Source organism: Oncorhynchus mykiss, chromosome 8 (genome assembly GCF_013265735.2).
Source record: "Oncorhynchus mykiss isolate Arlee chromosome 8, USDA_OmykA_1.1, whole genome shotgun sequence".
Classification (NCBI taxonomy): Eukaryota; Metazoa; Chordata; class Actinopteri; order Salmoniformes; family Salmonidae; genus Oncorhynchus; species Oncorhynchus mykiss.
This window is the reverse complement of record NC_048572.1, coordinates 85,605,221-85,628,237: the sequence shown is the minus strand read 5'-3', so window position 1 is coordinate 85,628,237 and position 23,017 is coordinate 85,605,221. Positions and strand designations below refer to the sequence as shown.

General features: G+C 42.8%; 1 protein-coding gene and 1 pseudogene across 4 annotated transcripts in view; both read right to left on the bottom strand.

Annotated features, from left to right (window-relative positions):
* The window catches only part of vipr1a (vasoactive intestinal peptide receptor 1a), a 105,896-nt gene that overhangs the window by 9,817 nt on the left and 73,062 nt on the right, over nt 1-23,017 (bottom strand). For all 4 annotated transcript variants that reach the window (XR_005052988.1, XR_005052989.1, XR_005052990.1 and 1 more), the window contains exons 7-11: nt 17,060-17,213; nt 15,061-15,121; nt 7,277-7,343; nt 7,071-7,162; nt 1,065-1,194 (exon numbers count right to left, since the gene is read on the bottom strand). Coding sequence is in view for 1 of the 4 variants with exons in the window: in XM_036986615.1 (XP_036842510.1) it covers nt 1,065-1,194; nt 7,071-7,162; nt 7,277-7,343; nt 15,061-15,121; nt 17,060-17,213 (504 nt within the window). In the remaining 3 variants the exon portion in view is untranslated. The remainder of the gene's footprint in view (nt 1-1,064; nt 1,195-7,070; nt 7,163-7,276; nt 7,344-15,060; nt 15,122-17,059; nt 17,214-23,017) is intronic.
* LOC110530830 lies at nt 9,911-10,634 on the bottom strand (annotated as a pseudogene).

Here is a 23,017-nt window from a genome sequence, read left to right as displayed (position 1 = left end):
TGATGTTTTTCCTGGAGTGAAGTGGCTTAATTTGCTTCCCTTCTTTTAAAAATAAAATCCTCCAAATGTCTTCGCCTCAATGTGCGTGCAGATGCACTCACACCTGCCTGCTGCCATTCCTGAGCAAGTACTGGTGGTGCCCCGATCCCGCAGCTGAAACAACTTTAGGAGATGGTCCTGGCGCTTGCTGGACTTTCTTGGGTGCCCTGAAGCCTTCTTCACAACAATTGAACCGCTCTCCTTGAAGTTCTTGATGATCCGATAAATGGTTGATTTAGGTGCAATCCTTGCCTGTGAAGCCCTTTTTTGTGGAAAGCAATGATGACTGCATGTGTCTCCTTGCAGGTAACCATAATTGACAGAGGAAGCACAATGATTCCATGCACCACCCTCCTTTTGAAGCTTCAAGTCTGTTATTCGAACTCAATCAGCATGACAGAGTGATCTCCAGCCTTGTCCTCGTCAACACTCACACCTGTGTTAACGAGAGAATCACTGACATGATGTCAGCTGGTCCTTTTGTGGCAGGGCTGAAATGCATGGCAAAGAGGGACTTTGTAATGAATTGCAATTCAGCTGATCACTCTTCATAACATTCTGGAGTATATGCAAATTGCCATCATACAAACTGAGGCAGCAGACTTTGTGAAAATTAATATTTGTGTCATTCTCAAAACTTTTGGCCTGACTGTACAGTAAGTCACCATATACTAAGGCCTACATGTTATATTATTGCATGGAGGGCTTAGTTCTTTCCTACATGGAAGGATCCTACAATCAGGTTAAAGACCATCCTACCTGGAAGGATCCTAGAATCAGGTCAAAGACCATCCTACCTGGAAGGATCCTAGAATCAGGTCAATGACCATCCTACCTGGAAGGATCCTAGAATCAGGTCAAAGACCATCCTACCTGGAAGGATCCTAGAATCAGGTCAAAGACCATCCTACCTGGAAGGATCCTAGAATCAGGTCAAAGACCATCCTACCTGGAAGGATCCTAGAATCAGGTCAAAGACCATCCTACCTGGAAGGATCCTAGAATCAGGTCAAAGACCATCCTACCTGGAAGGATCCTAGAATCAGGTCGATGACCATCCTGATTCGAGTGTTGATGTCTTCAGGGATGAAGGCAAAGATGATGTAGTTGATTCCGAACAGAGGTATCAACAGTAGTGTGGATTTAGCCAACCTCCTGTGGATCAGAACAACAGAATGAGGGTTGATTTTTTTTTTTTTTGGGGGGGGGGGGGCAGTATATCTTTGAATATTTTTTGTGTGATCATCTGGAATGTTGTATTCTAAATGGTGAGCCAGACAGAAAAAAAATACCAATATTATCGATATTTCTCGACTGTGGATTTGGATAGAGAACATTCCAGATATCTACCAATAACCAAAAGGACAGAGGTGAAGCTAACCATCGTTCTGTAGATGGGGGGGTGTATTTTAACAATATCTCACAGCTGGGTGTCTTTCCTGAAGAACAATATTACAAATGGTAAGGTAAAATGTTGTACAACCCTTACAATATGAAAGTTGTGACCACTGCCCTCAGAAAAGGTGCGTCGACCAAAACTGTATAGAATTCCAAAATTGTTTAGTTGGTCCGCACTCAAAAAAAGACCTACACCTGTCTTTAAACCAAAGAGCAAGTTTATTCCCCCCACTTTTAATCCGTCTATCATTTAAAAAAATATCTATATATATTTAACCTTTATTTAACTAGGCAAGTCAGTTAAGAACAAATTATTATTTACAATGATGGCATACACCGGCCAAACCCGGATGACGCTGGGCCAATTGTGCGCCGCCCTATGGGACTCCCAATCACAGCCGGTTGTGATACAGCCTGGATCAATACTTATCGTAAACTTGTAGAAAGCAAAATGTATCAAATTTTACAACAGAACAATCATAAGAGATATAGAATTAACAACCGTTCTTCCTCAGAGAGATTAGCATTAGAGCAGCTGACATAATGATAAGAGCCTTACAAAAAAAAAAACTCTGATTAGGGGGGATGGTATGGATTAGTATTGTAGTACAGGACACATGCAAGTATGTTGAGAAAATGTAAGAAATGCTTGCCGATCAGAAGTACTATAAACGCCTTCTGCTTAACCACACGGCTAATCACAAAACGGAATTCGATTCTAAAAGCAACTGGCTTTTAGAAAAATAATTAAAATATCTTATTATGTATTTCCCTGTAACTCCCGTTATATAAAGACTTAATAAGGTCCATAAGTGTCATACAAATATATTCCTAATGAGACCAATTGTTTCTGGTTTGGTTGTTTAGGTGAAAATGTATCGAAATTTGTAGTCTACCATATTCAACCTTGAGTGACCTGACTTTTTTCCTACATTATAGATACTACAGGTTGCTTGTTGCTTGTTGAAAATCCACTCATTGATGAAGGAGAATGGTTTGTTACACTTCATGTTGCTGCACTTTATACAAATATAGCGAATTAAGCTGGCCTCGAGGCATTATCGTATTTTCAACAGGTGCAAATCACAAAAACCACCGACCAATTACATGGTAGATTTGTAAAAAATTGTTCTGTCCAAAAATGATTTTCTGTTTGACAATGAATACTTCTTACAGATACATCATTGGCACCAAATTACTTACTTTAACTCTAGATTCCAATCCATCTCAATGGACAAGGGTACTGCAACTATTCATTTTGATTTATTTAACTTGGCAAGTAAGTTAAGAACACATTTTTATTTTTAATGATGGCCTAGGAACAGTGCCTGTTCAGGGACAGAACGACAGATTTGTACCTTGTCAACTTGGGGATTTGAACTTGCAACCTTTCGGTTACTAGTCCAATGCTCTAATGCACTAGGCTACCCTGCCGCCCCATTTTCTTGATGTACAAGTGTATAAATCATCTGGGAAACTATATAGCTACCAGTGTTTGAATTTGTATTTATTATGGATCCCCATTAGTTCCTGCTAAAGCAGCAGCTACTCTTCCTGGGGTTTATTATGGATCCCCATTAGTTCCTGCCAAGGCAGCAGCTACTCTTCCTGGGGTTTATTATGGATCCCCATTAGTTCCTGCCAAGACAGCAGCTACTCTTCCTGGGGTTTATTATGGATCCCCATTAGTTCCTGCCAAGACAGCAGCGACTCTTCCTGGGGTTTATTATGGATCCCCATTAGTTCCTGCCAAGGCAGCAGCTACTCTTCTTGGGGTTTATTATGGATCCCCATTAGTTCCTGCCAAGACAGCAGCTACTCTTCCTGGGGTTTATTATGGATCCCCATTAGTTCCTGTCAAGGCAGCAGCTACTCTTCCTGGGGTTTATTATGGATCCCCATTAGTTCCTGCCAAGGCAGCAGCTACTCTTCCTGGGGTTTATTATGGATCCCCATTAGTTCCTGCCAAGGCAGCAGTTACTCTTCCTGGGGTTTATTATGGATCCCCATTAGTTCCTGTCAAGGCAGCAGCTACTCTTCCTGAGGTTTATTATGGATCCCCATTAGTTCCTGTCAAAGCAGCAGCTACTCTTCCTGGGGTTTATTATGGATCCCCATTAGTTCCTGCCAAGGCAGCAGCTACTCTTCCTGGGGTTTATTATGGATCCCCATTAGTTCCTGCCAAGGCAGCAGCTACTCTTCCTGGGGTTTATTATGGATCCCCATTAGTTCCTGCCAAGGCAGCAGCTACTCTTCCTGGGGTCCAGTTAAATGAAGGCAGTTATACAATTATAAAAACATTACAATACATTCATAACAGATTTCACAACACACTGTGAGCCCTTAGGCCCCTACTCTACCACATATCTACAGTACAAAATCCGTGTGTGTGTGTCTTTGCCAATCTTTGTGTTGCTTCACAGTCCCGGCTGTTCCATAAGGTGTTTTTTAATCCATTTTTTTAATCTAATTTTACTGCTTGCGTCAGTTCAACTCAACATGTCAATACCTCTCATAAATACAAGTAGTGATGAAGTCAATCTCTCCTCCACTTTCAGCCAGGAGAGATTGACATGCATATTATTAATATTAGCTCTGTGTACATCCAAGGGCCTGTTTTGTGGCACCTGACCACAAGACTGAACAGTAGTCAAGGTGCGACAAAACTAGGTCCTGTAGGACCTGCCTTGTTGATAGTGTTGTTAAGAAGGTAGAAACTAGGTCCTGTAGGACCTGCCTTGTTGATAGTGTTGTTAAGAAGGTAGAAACTAGGGCCTGTAGGACCTGCCTTGTTGATAGTGCTGTTAAGAAGGTAGAAACTAGGGCCTGTAGGACCAGCCTTGTTGATAGTGTTGTTAAGAAGGTAGAAACTAGGTCCTGTAGGACCTGCCTTGTTGATAGTGTTGTTAAGAAGGTAGAAACTTGGGCCTGTAGGACCTGCCTTGTTGATAGTGTTGTTAAGAAGGTAGAAACTAGGGCCTGTAGGACCTGCCTTGTTGATAGTGCTGTTAAGAAGGTAGAAACTAGGGCCTGTAGGACCTGCCTTGTTGATAGTGTTGTTAAGAAGGTAGAAACTAGGTCCTGTAGGACCTGCCTTGTTGATAGTGTTGTTAAGAAGGTAGAAACTAGGGCCTGTAGGACCTGCCTTGTTGATAGTGTTGTTAAGAAGGTAGAAACTAGGGCCTGTAGGACCTGCCTTGTTGATAGTGTTGTTAAGAAGGTAGAAACTAGAGCCTGTAGGACCTGACTTGTTGATAGTGTTGTTAAGAAGGTAGAAAATAGGGCCTGTAGGACCTGCCTTGTTGATAGTGTTGTTAAGAAGGTAGAAACTAGGGCCTGTAGGACCTGCCTTGTTGATAGTGTTGTTAAGAAGGTAGAAACTAGGGCCTGTAGGACCTGCCTTGTTGATAGTGTTGTTAAGAAGGTAGAAACTAGGGCCTGTAGGACCTGCCTTGTTGATTATGTTGTTAAGAAGGTAGAAACTAGGTCCTGTAGGACCTGCCTTGTTGATAGTGTTGTTAAGAAGGTAGAAACTTGGGCCTGTAGGACCTGCCTTGTTGATAGTGTTGTTAAGAAGGTAGAAACTAGAGCCTGTAGGACCTGACTTGTTGATAGTGTTGTTAAGAAGGTAGAAAATAGGGCCTGTAGGACCTGCCTTGTTGATAGTGTTGTTAAGAAGGTAGAAACTAGGTCCTGTAGGACCTGCCTTGTTGATAGTGTTGTTAAGAAGGTAGAAACTAGGGCCTGTAGGACCTGCCTTGTTGATAGTGCTGTTAAGAAGGTAGAAACTAGGGCCTGTAGGACCAGCCTTGTTGATAGTGTTGTTAAGAAGGTAGAAACTAGGTCCTGTAGGACCTGCCTTGTTGATAGTGTTGTTAAGAAGGTAGAAACTTGGGCCTGTAGGACCTGCCTTGTTGATAGTGTTGTTAAGAAGGTAGAAACTAGGGCCTGTAGGACCTGCCTTGTTGATAGTGTTGTTAAGAAGGTAGAAACTAGGGCCTGTAGGACCTGCCTTGTTGATACTGTTGTTAAGAAGGCAGAGCAGCACTTTATTATAGACAGACTTTTCCCCATCTTAGGTACCACTGCATCAATATGTTTTGACCAGGACCGTTTACAATCCAGGGTTTCTCCAAGTAGTTTAGTCAACTCAACTTGCTCAATTTCCACATTATTCATTACAAGATTTAAGTTGAGGTTCAGGGTTTAGTGACTGTTTTGTCCCAAATGCAATGCTTTTAGTTTTAGAAATATTTATTCCTTGCCGCCCACTCTGAAGCTAACTGCAGCTCTTTGTTAAGTGTTGCAGTCATTTCAGTCGCTGTAGTAGCTGATGTGTATAGTGTTGAGTCATCCGCATACATAGACACTCTGGCTTTACTCAAAGTCAGTGGCATGTCATTAGACAAAAAAATGAAAAAAGCAACGGGCCTAAACAGCTACTGTGGGGAATTCCTGATTCTACCTGGATTATATTTGAGAGGCTTCCATTAAAGAACCCCCTCTGTGTTCTGTTAGACAAGTAACTCTTTATCCACATTACAGCAGGGGGGTGTAAAGCCATAACACATATGTTTTTCCAGCAGCAGACTGTGATCGATAATGTCAAAAGCTGCACTGAAGTCTAACATACAGACCCCACAATCATCTTATCATCCTTTTCTCTCAGGCAATCATCAGTCATTTGTGTTAAGTGCTGTGCTTGTTGAATGTCCTTCCCTACAAGAGTGCTGAAATTCTGTTGCCAATTTGTTCACTGTGAAATAGCATTGTATCTGGTCAAACACATTTTTTCCCGGAAGTTTACTAAAAGGTTGGTAACAGGCTGATTGGTCACTATTTGAGCCAGTAAAGGGCGCTTTACTATTCCTACTGTAAGTGTATTGGCCCACTTCCATAAAATGTCTGGCAACAGGAGAGGCGAATCACAGCGCGTAATGTTGCTGCGTCGTTCATTAAGACGGATTGTCAGTCTCCGTGTTGTCTGACCAGCGTAAAATTAACAAAAAAAAGTTAACTAACAAACTACATGAGTTGTAGGTTATACAGGAGTCTAGATTATATTTATGGTTGATAATGATCTGCTTCAACCATACGTTTTACAGAAAGCACAACTTCTACATGCAAAGTTACCTTTTACGAATTACTGTTTTGTTTTGGGGGGGGGGGGGGGGGGGGGTTGAATGTCAGCTAACTATAGTTTATAGAGTAAGTATCTTATAACGAGATCAAAATGAAGAACCTCGAGACGCTGATGACACTAGCCTCTTTTATACCTGGCGCTAACATACCTCCTCGTCCTGATATTCCCCTGCTGTTGTCCTTATCTTATCTGTTTGCACTTCATATGATCTGATAACAGTCAGATCACAATGCGTCATCTACACCTGTCTAAAATTGTGGGCACAATCAGAACAAAGGACGCATGTTAGAACCAGGTGTAAATGGGGCTTAGGCTGAATACGTTTGTCTATCTAAGCACCCCATAATGAACAAAATACTAAACAGAAACCCTGAATCTCTTTTTTTTTTTGAGTGCATACCAGCTACACATATATTGACATCCTGATATGAACACATCCTAGTGAATTAAAATAAAACAGCTGGGAAAGTAAACAACAACAAAAACCTACGAGTATTGATGAGATTCCTTCCTTCCTATGTCTCTGCAATTCATTTTCTGACGCAGGATCCGGATTATACAGATGAACAGGATGAAGTTGACCTGGGTTTGGGAATGAAAGAGGGCTGACATTTAATTACTAGAATGTAGAGTTGTATGTAAAATGTCAATCATCGGCTAGGCTAGTGAATGTGTGTGTGTGTGTGTGTGACATACCAGTATGGTCAGTAATATTGGCATTTTGATGATCCACCAGGGATGGTCGTTAATAATGTCCCAACACCTATAGAGGACAGAGGGAGGAGCAGAGGATGAAGATGTCACCAACACACACACACACACACACATTATTTAGATACTAATGGATACATACAAAGTTAAGGCAAAACTCTCTTTCCCATTTTATAATTCAAGATGACCAAAATGTGAATCATTGTAAAAAAAATTTTTTTAAATCATTCAATAAAATATGAAATTGTACATGGATTTTTGTCAAGGTTGCCTATTGTGGGGAACACTACAATATCAAGTCCTCCTAACGGCCTCCATAGAGACCAACCATTCATCACCACAGGAAATTCATGGCAGGTTCAGGTAACATTGCTACAATGTAGCATTGGCATGTGGCATTGGCAGTTTATAATAATCATTTGTCTAACAAATTCATACCTTGGTTCTATGAATAATTGGGCACTGCAGTATTTTTTTAATTTTTTTTATTTAACCTTTATTTAACCAGGTAGGCAAGTTGAGAACAAGTTCTCATTTACAATTGCGACCTGGCCAAGATAAAGCAAAGCAGTTCGACACATACAACAACACAGAGTTACACATGGAGTAAAACAAACATACAGTCAATAATACAGTAGAAACAAGTCTATATGCGATGTGAGCAAATGAGGTGAGATAAGGGAGGTAAAGGCAAAAAAAGCCATGGTGGCGAAGTAAATGCAATATAGCAAGTAAAAAAAAATAATATATAGATATATAAAAATAAACACTGGAATGGTAGATTTGCAGTGGAAGAATGTGCAAAGTAGAGATAGAAATAATGGGGGTGCAAAGGAGCAAAATAAATAAATAAATAAATACAGTAGGGGGAGAGGTAGTTGTTTGGGCTAAATTATAGGTGGGCTATGTACAGGTGCAGTAATCTGTGAGCTGCTCTGACAGCTGGTGCTTAAAGCTCGCGAGGGAGATACGCGTTTCCAGTTTCAGAGATTTTTGCAGTTCGTTCCAGTCATTGGCAGCAGAGAACTGGAAGGAGAGGCGGCCAAAGTAAGAATTGGTTTTGGGGGGGTGACCAGAGAGATATACCTGCTGGAGCGCGTGCTACAGGTGGGTGCTGCTATGGTGACCAGCGAGGTGAGATAAAGGGGGGACTTTACCTAGCAGGGTCACCTTTTTAAAAAACACCCTTAAAAAAAACAAGTATCCCGGGAATATAAAAATGTACAGTTCTTGCAGAAAGTATTTTAACCCCTTTACTTTTCCACATTTTGTTGTCTTACAGTCTGAATTTAAAATGGATACAATTGAGATGTTGTGTCACTGATCTACACACAATACCCCATATTAATCCCAGTGGAATTTTGTTTATAGAATTTGATTTAAATGTATAAAAGCGGACATGTCTCGCGTCAATAAGTATTCAACCCGTTTGTTACGGCCAGCCTAAATAAGTCCAGGAGTAAAAATGTGCTTAACAGAACAACTATAACTCATATGACCCATGTCGTCCAAAAAAGTTACACTTTCGAATCATTTGTCCATAGAACATTCTTCGTAATGGTCATCCAGGTTGTAACGATGTGCGCTGAAAGTTCAGGGAGTAAGTGTTTTTGTTTTTTTCTTGGGTAGGATAGTTTATTGCACTTCCCAATTGTCATTAAAAATAAATAAAAAATAGCAAAAAGATAGCATGACAAGTATGAAATCTATATTTAAAAAATATAATATATTGATCTTTAAATGTCAAAGCCATAAAGCAGAGCGAATAAATTATGAAAAGTTTACCCATCAACACTGCATCACATGCCTTCACACGACTAAAAATAGATGCAGTATGTACAATACAAAATATGATTTAAACATAATGCTTGATCACCATTAGGTATCTGGAATATCCACTAAGCATTGCTTTAAAGAAAATGCAATTTGTCTGAAAGAACCATTACTTCTAGTTGGATAAATACATTGTAAAGCTGCAAAGGGCACTTCTCCCCTAGTCAGAGAAGCGTTGGCGAGTTGATGTTACTTCCCTCATTCAGTTTAATGGTGCTCGCTGAGGACTTATTCAACATCAGCTATATAGGATTTTCTTTTTAAATCTGAATTATTACTGTAGCGATGTTAAAGCTCTTTGTAACATGTCTTGAGGTCTTGAGTTGACCGAGTGACATTTTGTATTATTAGATATCCACAAGGGAACATTAAAACGGAAGGTAGAGGCAACAAACAAAAGGCTGACTGATATTAAACACAAAATGAGAGGTATCAGTCACATTTGGAAAAGACAGTATGAAGTAGGCACACAGTATGAAGTGTGCTGAGGTACATGAACCACGTCTCAGTCACTCTTTGTGCGTACGACAGTCAATCAACATATTCTTCTAAATTGAGTACTATCAGGGTCTTACGGAGTTGTAGAGGGTCAGTAACAGCAAATCACTTCAGAGGCATGACAAGGTGCATTCTTTGTTGTATTAAAAAAAGGTCAAAGGTGAGTGTTGAGGGTTCACACAGAGAAAGATAAGAGGCCAAAAGGCTGTTTTAGCATGGGGAACCCCCTTTCAGGGCTTCCACTGTGCTTCTGCCATTTTAAAGTAGTCACCCGCGTGGGGATTCTTATGGGTTGTAGCCTCAATGGCGCTGCCAATGCTGTCACAGACGCTATAATGACACAGATATACAGATTCTTCTATCACCATGCCTTCACACAGGCTCCATGAAGAGCTCCTCCATTTCCGATCCTCCCTCCAGCTCTCGGAAGGCAGCGTGAGAGCCAATCACAAACATCGTCGCGCCCAGGACCATAAACACTGCAGCTCCTGCACCAGCCAACCAGAACACAGGGAAAGAGACAGCCCCAGCCAGACCCAATTGGTGAGGTCCGGTCACCTCTTTTCCAAAGACGACCAGTTTAGACACCAGGGACTTGAGGTGGATGATGTAGAAGGCACCAACAAACACTGCCAAAGCAATCAGCGGCATGGGAGAGCTGATAATGCAGTAGAGGATGAGGCCGAGGAAGATGAAGGTGTAGTTGCTGTTGTAGGTGTCAAAGTTGTGCACCACCCTCTGGCACAGTTCACCAAAGTTGCGGGGCTTGGTGAACTTCCTGTGATCCACGAAGCCAGCCCAGAGACGGATGGACGCACGGAAACAATCAAACCACTACTTGGCCACACCGGGCCAGAGGCCTTTGGGCAGCCACAGCCTTCCCTTGACACCTCCGGATCCAGCAGCGTCGGCTGGCTCAGCGCTGAAGAGATCCTCTGCCTTGGTGTCCATGTCTACAAGGCAGTTCTCACCCTTTTGGGACACCAGATTTCAGTAGAGTAACGGATGCCGATGTAGGAAAGAAAGAAAGGAAAGATGTAGGAGTAGTTGAAAAAGTTTACTGCACTGCTGTGCTCAGAAATACAAAAACACTAAAATGGACTTCTGCTGGGCTGTTGCTCAGCGGATGTGATCTGGCGGAGTGAGTGTTTTAATAAATAAACACAACATAATACAAAATAAGACGATCCGGCTGAGGCATGAGAGCCGACGGAGGCAGGGGAGCCTGGCGACCTGTCTGAGGCATGAGAGCCTGTAGCGGCTCCCGGACCTGACGTCATTCCCCCCGAGAGAAGGTGAGCCGTTATTCTGTAATGATGTGCGCTGAAAGTCGGGAAGCAAATTCAGGAAGTGTTTTAATAACACATCATAATATGAACCAGGAACAACGCACATATGTGACACAGAAACAATAACGCCTGGGGAAGGAACCAAAGGGAGTGACATATATAGGGAAGGTAATCAGGGAGGTGATGGAGTCCAGGTGAGTCTGATCAGGTGCGCATAACTATGGTGATAGGTGTGTGCCATAATGAGCAGCCTGGTGACCTAGAGGCCTGAGAGGGAGCACACGTGACAAGTGTTTTTTGGCAAACTTGAGTCAAGCTTTTAAATAACATGGGCCCCATTATGCCTGGCGAAAACCAAACATTGCATTCCACAGTAAGAACCTCATACCAACGGACAAGCATGGTGGTGGTAGTGTGAGGGTTTGGGGGATGCTTTGCTGCCTCAGGACCTGGACGACTTGCCTTAATAGAAGTAACCATGAATTCTGCTCTGTATCAGTGAATTCTACAGGAGAATGTCAGGCCATCCGTCTGTGAGCTGAAGCTGAAGTGTAGCTGGGTCGTGCAGCAAGACAATGATCCAAAACACACAATCAAGTCTACATGAAAATAGCTAAAAAGTCTACACATTTGAAGTTTTGTAATGGCCTAGTCAAAGTCCAGATCTAATCCCAACTGAGATGTTGTGACAGGACTTGAAATGAGCAGTTCATGCTTGAAACCCCACAAATGTTACTGAGTTAAAGCAGTTCTGCATGGAAGAGTGGGCCAGAATTCCTCCACAGCGATGTGAGAGACTGATCAACAACTACAGGAAGTGGTTGGTTGGAGTCAGTGCAGCTACAGTAAATTCCTCCACAGCGATGTGAGAGACTGATCAACAACTACAGGAAGTGGTTGGTTGGAGTCAGTGCAGCTACAGTAAATTCCCCCACAGCGATGTGAGAGACTGATCAACAACTACAGGAAGTGGTTGGTTGGAGTCAGTGCAGCTACAGTAAATTCCTCCACAGCGATGTGAGAGACTGATCAACAACTACAGGAAGTGGTTGGTTAGAGTCAGTGCAGCTACAGTAAATTCCTCCACAGTGATGTGAGAGACTGATCAACAACTACAGGAAGTGGTTGGTTGGAGTCAGTACAGCTACAGTAAATTCCTCCACAGTGATGTGAGAGACTGATCAACAACTACAGGAAGTGGTTGGTTGGAGTCAGTGCAGCTACAGTAAATTCCTCCACAGCGATGTGAGAGACTGATCAACAACTACAGGAAGTGGTTGGTTGGAGTCAGTGCAGCTACAGTAAATTCCTCCACAGCGATGTGAGAGACTGATCAACAACTACAGGAAGTGGTTGGTTGTAGTCAGTGCAGCTACAGTAAATTCCCCCACAGCGATGTGAGAGACTGATCAACAACTACAGGAAGTGATTGGTTGTAGTCAGTGCAGCTACAGTAAATTCCCCCACAGCGATGTGAGAGACTGATCAACAACTACAGGAAGTGGTTGGTTGTAGTCAGTGCAGCTACAGTAAATTCCCCCACAGCGATGTGAGAGACTGATCAACAACTACAGGAAGTGGTTGGTTGTAGTCAGTGCAGCTACAGTAAATTCCTCCACAGCGATGTGAGAGACTGATCAACAACTACAGGAAGTGGTTGGTTGGAGTCAGTGCAGCTACAGTAAATTCCTCCACAGTGATGTGAGAGACTGATCAACAACTACAGGAAGTGGTTGGTTGGAGTCAGTGCAGCTACAGTAAATTCCTCCACAGCGATGTGAGAGACTGATCAACAACTACAGGAAGTGGTTGGTTGGAGTCAGTGCAGCTACAGTAAATTCCTCCACAGCGATGTGAGAGACTGATCAACAACTACAGGAAGTGGTTGGTTGTAGTAAGTGCAGCTACAGTAAATTCCTCCACAGCAATGTGAGAGACTGATCAACAACTACAGGAAGTGGTTGGTTGCAGTCAGTGCAGTTAAAGGTGGCACAACCAGTTATTGAGTGTAAGGGGGCATTTACTTTTTCACACAGGTGAATTGGGTGTTGCATAACTTTGTAAATTAAATAAGTATCAATTTTGTTTGTTTTTTGTAAACTCAGGTTCCCTTTATTTTTTAGGTTTTGATTGAAGATCTGATAACATTCAGAATCAAAGTATGCGAAAATAGGGGTCAAATACATTTTCACGGCACAGTATGTACAGTACCAATCAAAAGTTTGGGCACATCTACCAATTCCGGGGTTTTTCTTTATTTTTACTAATTTCTACATTGTAGGGTAATAGTGAAGACATCAAAACTATGAAATAATACACATGGAAGTAATCATGTAGTAACCAAAAAAAGTGTTAAACAAATATAAAATATATTTGAGATTCTTCAAAGTAGCCACCTTTTGCCTTGATGACAGCTTTGCACACACTCGGCATTCTCTCAACCAGCGTCATGAGGTAGTCACCTGGAATGCATTTCCATTAACAGGTGTGTCTTGTTAATTTGTGTTTGAGCCAATTAATGCGTTTGAGCCAATCAGTTGTGTTGTGACAACATAAGGGTGGCACACAGAAGATAGCCCTATTTGGTAAAAGACAAGACTATAATGTGGCAATAACAGCTCAAATAAGCAAAGAGAAACGTCAGTCCATCATTACTTTAAGACATGATGGTCAGTCAAAGTGGAACATTTCAAGAAGTTTCTGCAAGTGCAGTCGCAAAAACCATCAAGCGCTATGATGAAACTGGCTCTAATGAGGACCGCCACAGGAATGGAAGTCCCAGAGTTACCTTTGCTGCAGAGGATAAATTCATTATTCGTTACCATCATTCGTTACCAGCCTCAGAAATTGCAGCCCAAATAAATGCTTCACAGATTTCAAGTAACAGACACATCTCAACATCAACTGTTCAGAGGAGACTGCGTGAATCAGGCCTTCATGGTCGAATTAACAAGAGAATGGAGAATGGAATTAGTCACATTTGAATCAAATGTATTGGATTGGATTTTCCACAAACGTAACACTTTGTATTCAGGACAAAAGGTTAATTGCTTTGACGTTTTTTTTTCTCAGTATTACTTCAGTGCCTTGTTGCAAACACAAAGTTTCCTTTTTTTCACTCTTGTCAATTAGATTAGTATTTTAGAGTAACTACAATGTTGTCGATCCATCCACACTGTTTTAAAGTCATCATTGACCTCATGGTGAAATCCCTGAGCGGTTTCCTTCCTCTCCGGATGCCTGTATCTTTGTAGTGACCGAGTGTATTGATACACCATCCAAAGTGTAATTAATAACTTCACCATGCTCAGAGAGATATTCAGTGTCTGCTACCATTCACTGCTCGACTGAGGGACCTTACAGATAATTGTATGTGTGGGGTAAAGAGATGCAATAATAGTGTTTAACATAAAAAATTGTAACTTATTATGTGACTCGTTTAGCACATTTGTACTCCTGAACTTTTTTAGTCTTGCCATAACAAAGGGTTTGAAAACAAATTGACAGAAGACATTTCAGCTTATAATTTTTGAATGAATTTGTAACAAATTCCTAAAAACATAATTCCACTTTTACATTATTGGATTTTGTGTGTAGGCCAGTGATAAAATAAAATTAAAATAAAATCTAAATGTAATAAATTTTAAATTCAGACTGTAACACAACAAAATGTGGAAAAAACTCAAGTGGTGTGAATTCTTTCTGAGGGCTTTCTGTATATATAAGAAATGTACCCTTCTTTGTCCCCTAAGACAGGGTTTCCTAAACTTGGTCCAGGGGCCCTTCCTGGTTGCACGTTTTGATTTTTGCCCTGGCAATTTGTCTGTACCTGTTTAAGTGCTACTGTTTTTCTTCTGGGTGTACAGGAAAGTGCAGTAGGATGTTTGCCATAGGTTCATATTTTATTATAGTAAATTGACAGCATTTTCTGTGAGTGTTTCATGGATGGACTACTAGCATACATTCATTGCCTGTTGAGATACATTTTCAATTGCAATGTGGAACACAGCATCACAGGATATTCAAAACACCTGTTGACAAAGGAGGGGAGGAGGAGGAGATTGGGAGGAGATTCTGAGAAAAAACAAAACAGATTCTAGACAAACAAACACTAACACAAACAAACTAACAAAATAGCAGTGAACTTACCCAGAGTGTTTTAAATAAGCCTTTGTAATAACCCAAGCTGTGATGAAAACAGTTGGCGCTCCTGTGAATATCAGAGAACAAACAACAACAACAACAACAACGGCTCCTGTGAATATCAGAGAACAAACAACAACAACAACAACAACGGCTCCTGTGAATATCAGAGAACAAACAACAACAACAACAAAATTGTCAACAAACCATGTGAGTTCACTTGGTTCACAAAATTTAAAAAAAAAAAAGTTATTGCCATGAGTTTATGATAAAGGTATCTGTGTCATGAGGCATGCAGACAAAACATAACACCGTAGCTGTATGAGCCTCAGTCACTGTTCCAGCCGGCTACCACCCGGTACTCAACCCTGCGGCTTAGAGACTGCTGCCCCATGTACAAAGTCATTGAACACTGGTCACTTTAATGATGTTTCCATACTGTTTCACCCACTTTGAGTGTGAAAAACCCAGCAGCGTTGCAGTTCTTGACACACTCAAACCGATGCGCCTGGCAACTACTACCAAACCCCGTTCAAAGGCACTTCAATATTTTGTCTTGCCCATTCACCCTCTGAATGGCACACATACACAATCCATGTGTCAAATGTCCAAAGGCTTAAAAATCCTTCTTTAACCCGTCTCCTCCCCTTCATCTACACTGATTGAAGTGAATTTAACAAGTGACATCAATAAGGGACCATATCTTTCACCTGGATTCACCTGGTCAGTCTGTGTCATGGAAAGAGCAGGTGTTCTTAATGTTTTGTACACTCACTGTATATATATTTATACTCCGGTCTCTGACATTGCTAGTTCTGTTATTTCTTAATTTTTCTGGATTATGTGTGTATAGTTTATTAATATTATTATTATTATTATCCTTACTGCTCTGATTGAGCTAGAAGCACAAGCATTTCACTACACTCGCATTAACATCTGCTAACCATGTGTATGTGACAAATAAAATTTGATTTGATTTGATTTAAAAGCATAAACCTTGATTTGATTTAAATATGAATTTGTTTGGTCCAGTCTGACACAATGTTCAAACACAACGCTATCAACTCAATACATCACTTTTCAAACACAAGTATAATCAATTCAATACATCGCTTTTCAAACACAACGCTATCAACTCAATACATCACTTTTCAAACACAAGTATATCAACTCAATACATCACTTTTCAAACACAAGTATATCAACTCAATACATCACTTTTCAAACACAACGCTATCAACTCAATACATCACTTTTCAAACACAAGTATATCAACTCAATACATCACTTTTCAAACACAACGTTTTAACGATGATATTCTAACACAAGTACATGACATATCAATCAGTCAGGTAGAAGAAAAAAACAAGCAACCAGCGTGACATTCTACATGTACTTTTCAGATTACTACTCTGTAGGTAAATACTTCAAAACAAGGATCTCCAGTTGGCGACACTCATATTCTTCATTATCTCTGGAGTGGGTTTTTTTTTTTTAAATCCAGAAATGGACAGTATGCCTTTTTACTTAAAAAAATCTTCTTTAAATCCTGTAAATACATGGTCACACTGACATGTTGGTTATCAGGTGATCAGGTGTGGATGAGTAGGTATGAATACAACACAAGCAGTGTTTGAGTTACTCTTTAGAAGTAATATTAATCTAATGTATAATCAAAAGCCTTATTTTTTTTAATCTTTATTTAACCAGGCAAGTCAGTTAAGAACAAATTCTCATTTTCAATGACATCCTAGGAACAGTGGGCAGAACACGACCTTGTCATCTCGGGGATTTGAACTTGCAACCTTCCGGTTACTAGTCCCAACGCTCTAACCACTAGGCTACCCTGCCGCTTATCCAAGTACAAGTAAAAAAACATTGACATATTGTGTCTCCTTAAAATAAAAACAGCCTGAATATGATCATCAACATTCACAGCCACACATTGCATATAATCCTAATGGGATTAAAGACACAGTTGGAGATATGTTACAGTGACACCTACCCCAGCCAATCAGAATATACCACCAGAAGTACTTCCTCTCGGAGAAGAAGGAGACAGCCAATAGGGTGTGGACGTAGAGGCCTTCGACCAATAGCCAGAAGTAGCTGGTCATGATGCCGTACTGGAAGAAGACAACCCCTGCCTTACATCCCACCTACGGAGAGAGAGCACAGTATCAACATGGAAATTGCAGAATCGCATTAGTGGAAACGTTGGGGGTTATCAGGGCAGGCATGTGAATGGACAAAGCTATCGATAATATGACAGCATTCATTCCTATGTGAAGACGCAATAGCGCATTGAAGTTAAATTAAGTCGGTTAGGATGGTGTTTTATGGAGAGATAACATGCGCAGTTTGAGCAACTCCAGGAAGTAATGTTGCAGGCTAGCTCACTGCTGCCCCCCTCTCATTGACTATTTCAAGTTGAAGGCCGACCGGGGTACTGCAGGCTGCCTTATCATCTAAATTACACTTATTACTTCTATGTGTGATTTTTAAATAATCGGTTCCAGGACATACATCTGGTGAATTAGAAGCAATTATTGGTACCATGATTGTCTTCAAAAAACATTTTTATATGCACAAAGACGGCCATTTTTCCATTCACTTTAATGGATGCAGGCTAACAATGTCTGCAGTACCACGGTCGGTCTTGAACTTCCGTGGCTTCAATGAGAGGGGCCAGTCATTCTTCCCTGGTTTGAGTCATGTTGGGGACAATTTTAGGATTTTAGCTAACCCTAACCCTTTTTCTAATCTTAACCGAATTATCTTGCGTAAATTCTCCTAAACCTGCTACGAAAAGTCACTTCTGCGAATCAAATCAAACTTTATTTGTCACACGCGCCCCGAATACAAGTGTAGACCGTACCGTGAAACGCTAACACTTCTTGTATTCAGCGTGTGACAAATAAAGGTTGATTTGATTTGCAAAAAGGGACTTTTCGTAGCAGGTTAGGAGAATTTACCCAAGAGAATTAAGGCACCTATCTACTCAAAGGCGGCAGATCTGCACGGGTTCTGAATAACATGATACTCCATGCAAGTTAGTCAGATGATTGAGAAGGAAAACCTTGATAGCACTTTTTATTTTACCAGGCAAGTTGACTGAGAACACATTCACAGCAACAACCTGGGGAATAGTTACAGGGGAAAGGGGGGGGGGATGAATGGGCCAATTAGGTGCCTGTTTGAGGGCCAGTTTGGGAATTTAGCCAGGACCACCCAGGTTAGCAACCCTACCCTTATGATAAGTGTCATGGGATCTTTAGTGATCACAGACAGTCAGGACATCCATTTTAACATCCCTTCTGAAAGACAGCGCCCTACACAGGGCAATCACTGCCCTGGGGCATTGGGATATTTGTTTCAGACCAGAGGAAATGGTGCCTTCTATTAGCCCTCCAACACCACTTCCAGCAGCATCTGGTCTCCCATCCAGGGATCAACCAGGACCAGCCCTGCTTAGCTGCAGAAGCAAGCCGCGCAGTGAGATGTAGGGTGGTGTGCTGCTGGGTTACTTTCAGCATACACCAAATGTCACATTGTCTCAGTCTATTTATAAACATTCAATCCTTAGGTAATCAAACAATATACATTTCAAACTAACTGTCGTTCTATAAAACCAACACTGTAATGTTAAGATTAGATGGTGGTTATGAGCTATCATAACGAGTTTACATGTCTCCTCTTTAAGCTGTTCCTGAGGGTCCCTCTTTATATACAACATGTCTCCCCTAACAGTTCTGTACAAGCTGTTTCTAATGGGCTGTCTACATGTCAGATTAGAGCAGTGTTTCTCAATCCTGGTCCCGGGGAGCCAAAGGGGTATACCTTTTTTTGTTATGGCCCTAGTATTCACATACTTGAATACTAATACTGGGGTGGCAGGTAGCCTAGTGGTTAGAGTGTAGAGGAGGCAGGTAGCCTAGTGGTTAGAGTGTAGAGGAGGCAGGTAGCCTAGTGGTTAGAGTGTAGAGGAGGCAGGTAGCCTAGTGGTTAGAGTGTAGAGGCGGCAGTTAGCCTAGTGGTTAGAGTGTAGGGGCGGCAGGGTAGCCTAGTGGTTAGAGTGTAGAGGCGGCAGGGTAGTCTAGTGGTTAGAGTGTAGAGGCGGCAGGGTAGCCTAGTGGTTAGAGTGTAGGGGCGGCAGGTAGCCTAGTGGTTAGAGTGTAGAGGCGGCAGGGTAGCCTAGTGGTTAGAGTGTAGAGGCGGCAGAGTAGCCTAGTGGTTAGAGTGTAGGGGCGGCAGGTAGCCTAGTGGTTAGAGTGTAGAGGCGGCAGGGTAGCCTAGTGGTTAGAGTGTAGGGGCGGCAGGGTAGCCTAGTGGTTAGAGTGTAGGGGCGGCAGGGTAGCCTAGTGGTTAGAGTGTAGAGGCGGCAGGGTAGCCTAGTGGTTAGAGTGTAGGGGCGGCAGGGTAGCCTAGTGGTTAGAGCGTTAGCCTCGTAACCGAAAGGTTGCATGATCAAATACCTGAGCTGACAATGTAAAAAAATCTGTCGTTCTGCCCCCTGAACAAGGCAGTTAACCCACCCGGTAGGCCGTCATTGAAAAGTAGAATTTGTTCTTAACTGACTTGCCTAGTTAAAAAAATCAACTCATCATCAAGCCTTTTGATTAGAATCAGGTGTGTGAGTTCTAAAACAATCACACAAAAAGTGTACCTCTTTGGGTCCCCAGGACCAGGATTGAGAAACACTGCATTAGATAGTGGTGCTTATGACTACGAAATATGGTGACTCTTTGTATAGCTTCAACGTATGTCTTTTCTCCTGTAAAAGTCTTCTACAACTGTCTCCTAAAGGTTTGTCTTCAAACATGTCTTCTGTGAGGGCACCAGCTGTGTTTACCAGCCCTGTTAATGTACAGTATATATCATGGAGCAAGCACTCCACAGGAGGAAACTCTGCTCAGAGTGTCATTAAATACACAGCCAGACGTTAAACAGCAAACCATCCGGCACACTTTAAGCTAATAAACATAGACCAAAGGTACTCACAGTGCCTTCAGAAAGTATTCATACCCCTTGACTTATTCCACATTATGTTGTGTAGCTGTATAAAAAAAACATGTATTCAATTGTGTTTTTTCACACAATTTATTTATTTTTATTTATTTTATCCTTTATTTATCTAGGCAAGTCAGTTAAGAACAAATTCTTATTTTCAATGATGGCCTAGGAACAGTGGGTTAACTGCCTTGTTCAGGGGCAGAACGACATATTTTTACCTTGTCAGCTTTGGAGTTTGAACTTGCAACCTTCCGGTTACTAGTCCAACGCTCTAACCACTAGGCTACCCTGCCGCCTCTACACTTTAACCACTAGGCTACCCTGCCCCATAATGACAAAGTGATTTATTTTTTTTTTTCAGGTTGGTTGAAAATGACATTCAGAAATATCTCATTTACGTAAGCAATTCACAACTCTGAAAATATTTTGGGAATATTTTGATCCTGTACAAGCTCCCTTCTTTTCACTCTGTCATTTAGGTTAGTATTGTGGAGTAACTACAATGTTGTGGATCCATCAGTTTTCTGCTATCACAGCCATACAACTCTGTAACTGTTGGCCTCATGGTGAAATCCCTGAGTGTTTTCCTTCCTCTCCAGGATCTGATTTAGGAAGGGCACCTGTATCTTTTCAGTAAGTGTGTGTATTGATACACCATCCGAAGTGTAATTAATAACTTTACCATATTCAAAAGGATATTCAATGTCTGTATTTTTTTTATTTTTTTACCAATCTACCAATAAGGTGTCCTTTTTTGCAAGGCATTGGAAAACATCCCTGGTCTTTGTGGTTGAATCTGTGTTTGAAATTCACTGTTTGACTGAGGGACCTTACATATATGTCACGACTTCCGCCTAAGTCGGGTCCTCTCCTTGTTCGGGCGGCGCTCAGCACTCGGCATCGCCGGTCTTCAAGCCATCATCGATCCACTTTTCATTTTTCCATGTGTTTTGTCTTGTTTTTCCTCACACCTGGTTTCAATTCCCTGAATCATTTGTTGTGTATTTAACCCTCTGTTCCCCCCATGTCTTTGTGTGGGATTGTTTATTCTAAGTGCTTGTGCACGTGTTGTTTGGTGCGCAACGGGTTTTTGTACCCAATTATTCTTGTTATTTTTATGCCGTGGGTTTTGGTATTAAACTGCTCCGGCTATTACCAAGTTCTGCTCTCCTGCGTATGACTTCCCTGCCACCGATTACGCACCCCTTACAGAATCCCACAACAACTATATGTAGTCAGGAGGAGCGAGTCCGGGAGCATGCGGCGATGCTTCACTATCTCGGCACCGCCATGGACCGTGTTGTCCAAACTATGGACCGCTGGGAGAGACAGGGAGTTCTTCCAGCACCTCCACCAGCACAGCCAGGATTTCCACTCCTTGCCCCCCCCGTCCCACTGGGATTCATCTCACCCTTCCCCGGGAGTGTGACGGGACAGCTGCACGCTGCCAGGGTTTCCTGTTACAGTTCGACCTCTACCTGCTGGCTTCCATCCACCCGGCTCCTTCAGGTCTTGAGAAGGTGTCCGCCCTCGTCTCGTGCGTCTCTGGGAAAGCCTTGGAGTGGGCCAACGCCGTGTGGGGAGAAGGAGATTGAGGGAGGCTGGAGGATTTCCACCGCCGCATCCGGGCAGTCTTCGACCATCCACCCGAGGGTAGAGAGGCGGGTGAAAGTCTCTTCCATCTGAGGCAGGGGACAAGGAGCCATGGATTTTCGGACCCTGGCCGCCGGCTTGGGATGGAACGATAGGGCCCTGAACGATAGGGCCCACTGTCGCTGCAGTTTGCGCGAGGACGTCGGGAGTTGGCCTGCAGGGACACCACCCTCATTTTCGACCAGCTGGTGGACTTGTCCATTCGGCTGGATAACCTGCTGGCCACCCGCGGACATCCAGATCGGGTTCTATCGTTCCCATTCCCCCAGCACCGCCGCTCCGGTACCCGTGGAGCTGGGAGGTGCTGTGCGTAGGGAGACTGGAGGAGGTTCCGGCTCGTGCACCACCTGTGGCCGCAGAGGTCACACTGCCGGTCGGTGCCGGGTTGGTTCCTCTGGGGATCGAGGCAGCAGGCAGGGCACTCTGGCGTCACCCCAGGTGAGTCGGCACACTTCTCACCCAGAGGCCTCTGTTGCACACATGTTTTTGTATGTTTCTTTCCCTGAGTTTTCCCCGCATTCCCAGCATAAGGCGCTCATCGATACAGGCGAGGCTAGGAATTTTATAGACAGATCGTTCGCCCTTAGTTTAGGGATCCCCATTGTTCCCGTGGCTGTGCCCTTCCCCGTTCATGCCTTAGACAGTCGACCATTGGGGTCAGGGTTGATTAGGGAGGCCACCGCTCCTCTGGGTATGGTGATGCAGGGGGGTCACAAGGAGAGAATTAGTCTCTTCCTCATTGACTCACCTGCATTTCCCGTGGTGCTAGGCCGACCCTGGTTAGCTTGTCATGACCCCACTGTTTCTTGGCAATGGAGGGCTCTCACGGGGTGGTCGCGAGAGTGCTCTGGGAGGTGTTTAGGGCTTTCCGTTGGTGCTACTACGGTGGAAAGTCCAGACCAGGTCTCCACCGTGCGCATTCCCCCTGAATATGCCGATTTGGCTCTCGCCTTCTCCAAAAAGAAGGCGAAACAATTACCACCTCATCGACGGGGCGATTGTGAGATAAATCTCCTGGTAGACGCTGCACTTTCCAGGAGTCACGTGTATCCCCTCTCACAGGCGGAGACGGAGGCTATGGAAACACATATGTCTCCAAATCCCTGCGTCAGGGTTACATTCGGTCCTCCACGTCACCCGCCTCCTCGAGTTTCTTTTTTGTGAAGAAGGAGGAGGGAGGTCTGCGCCCGTGTATTGACAACCCAGGCCTAAATCAGATCACGGTCATGTACAGTTACCCGTTACCTCTTATCTCCACGGCGATTGAGTCCATGCACGTGGCACGGTTCTTCACCAA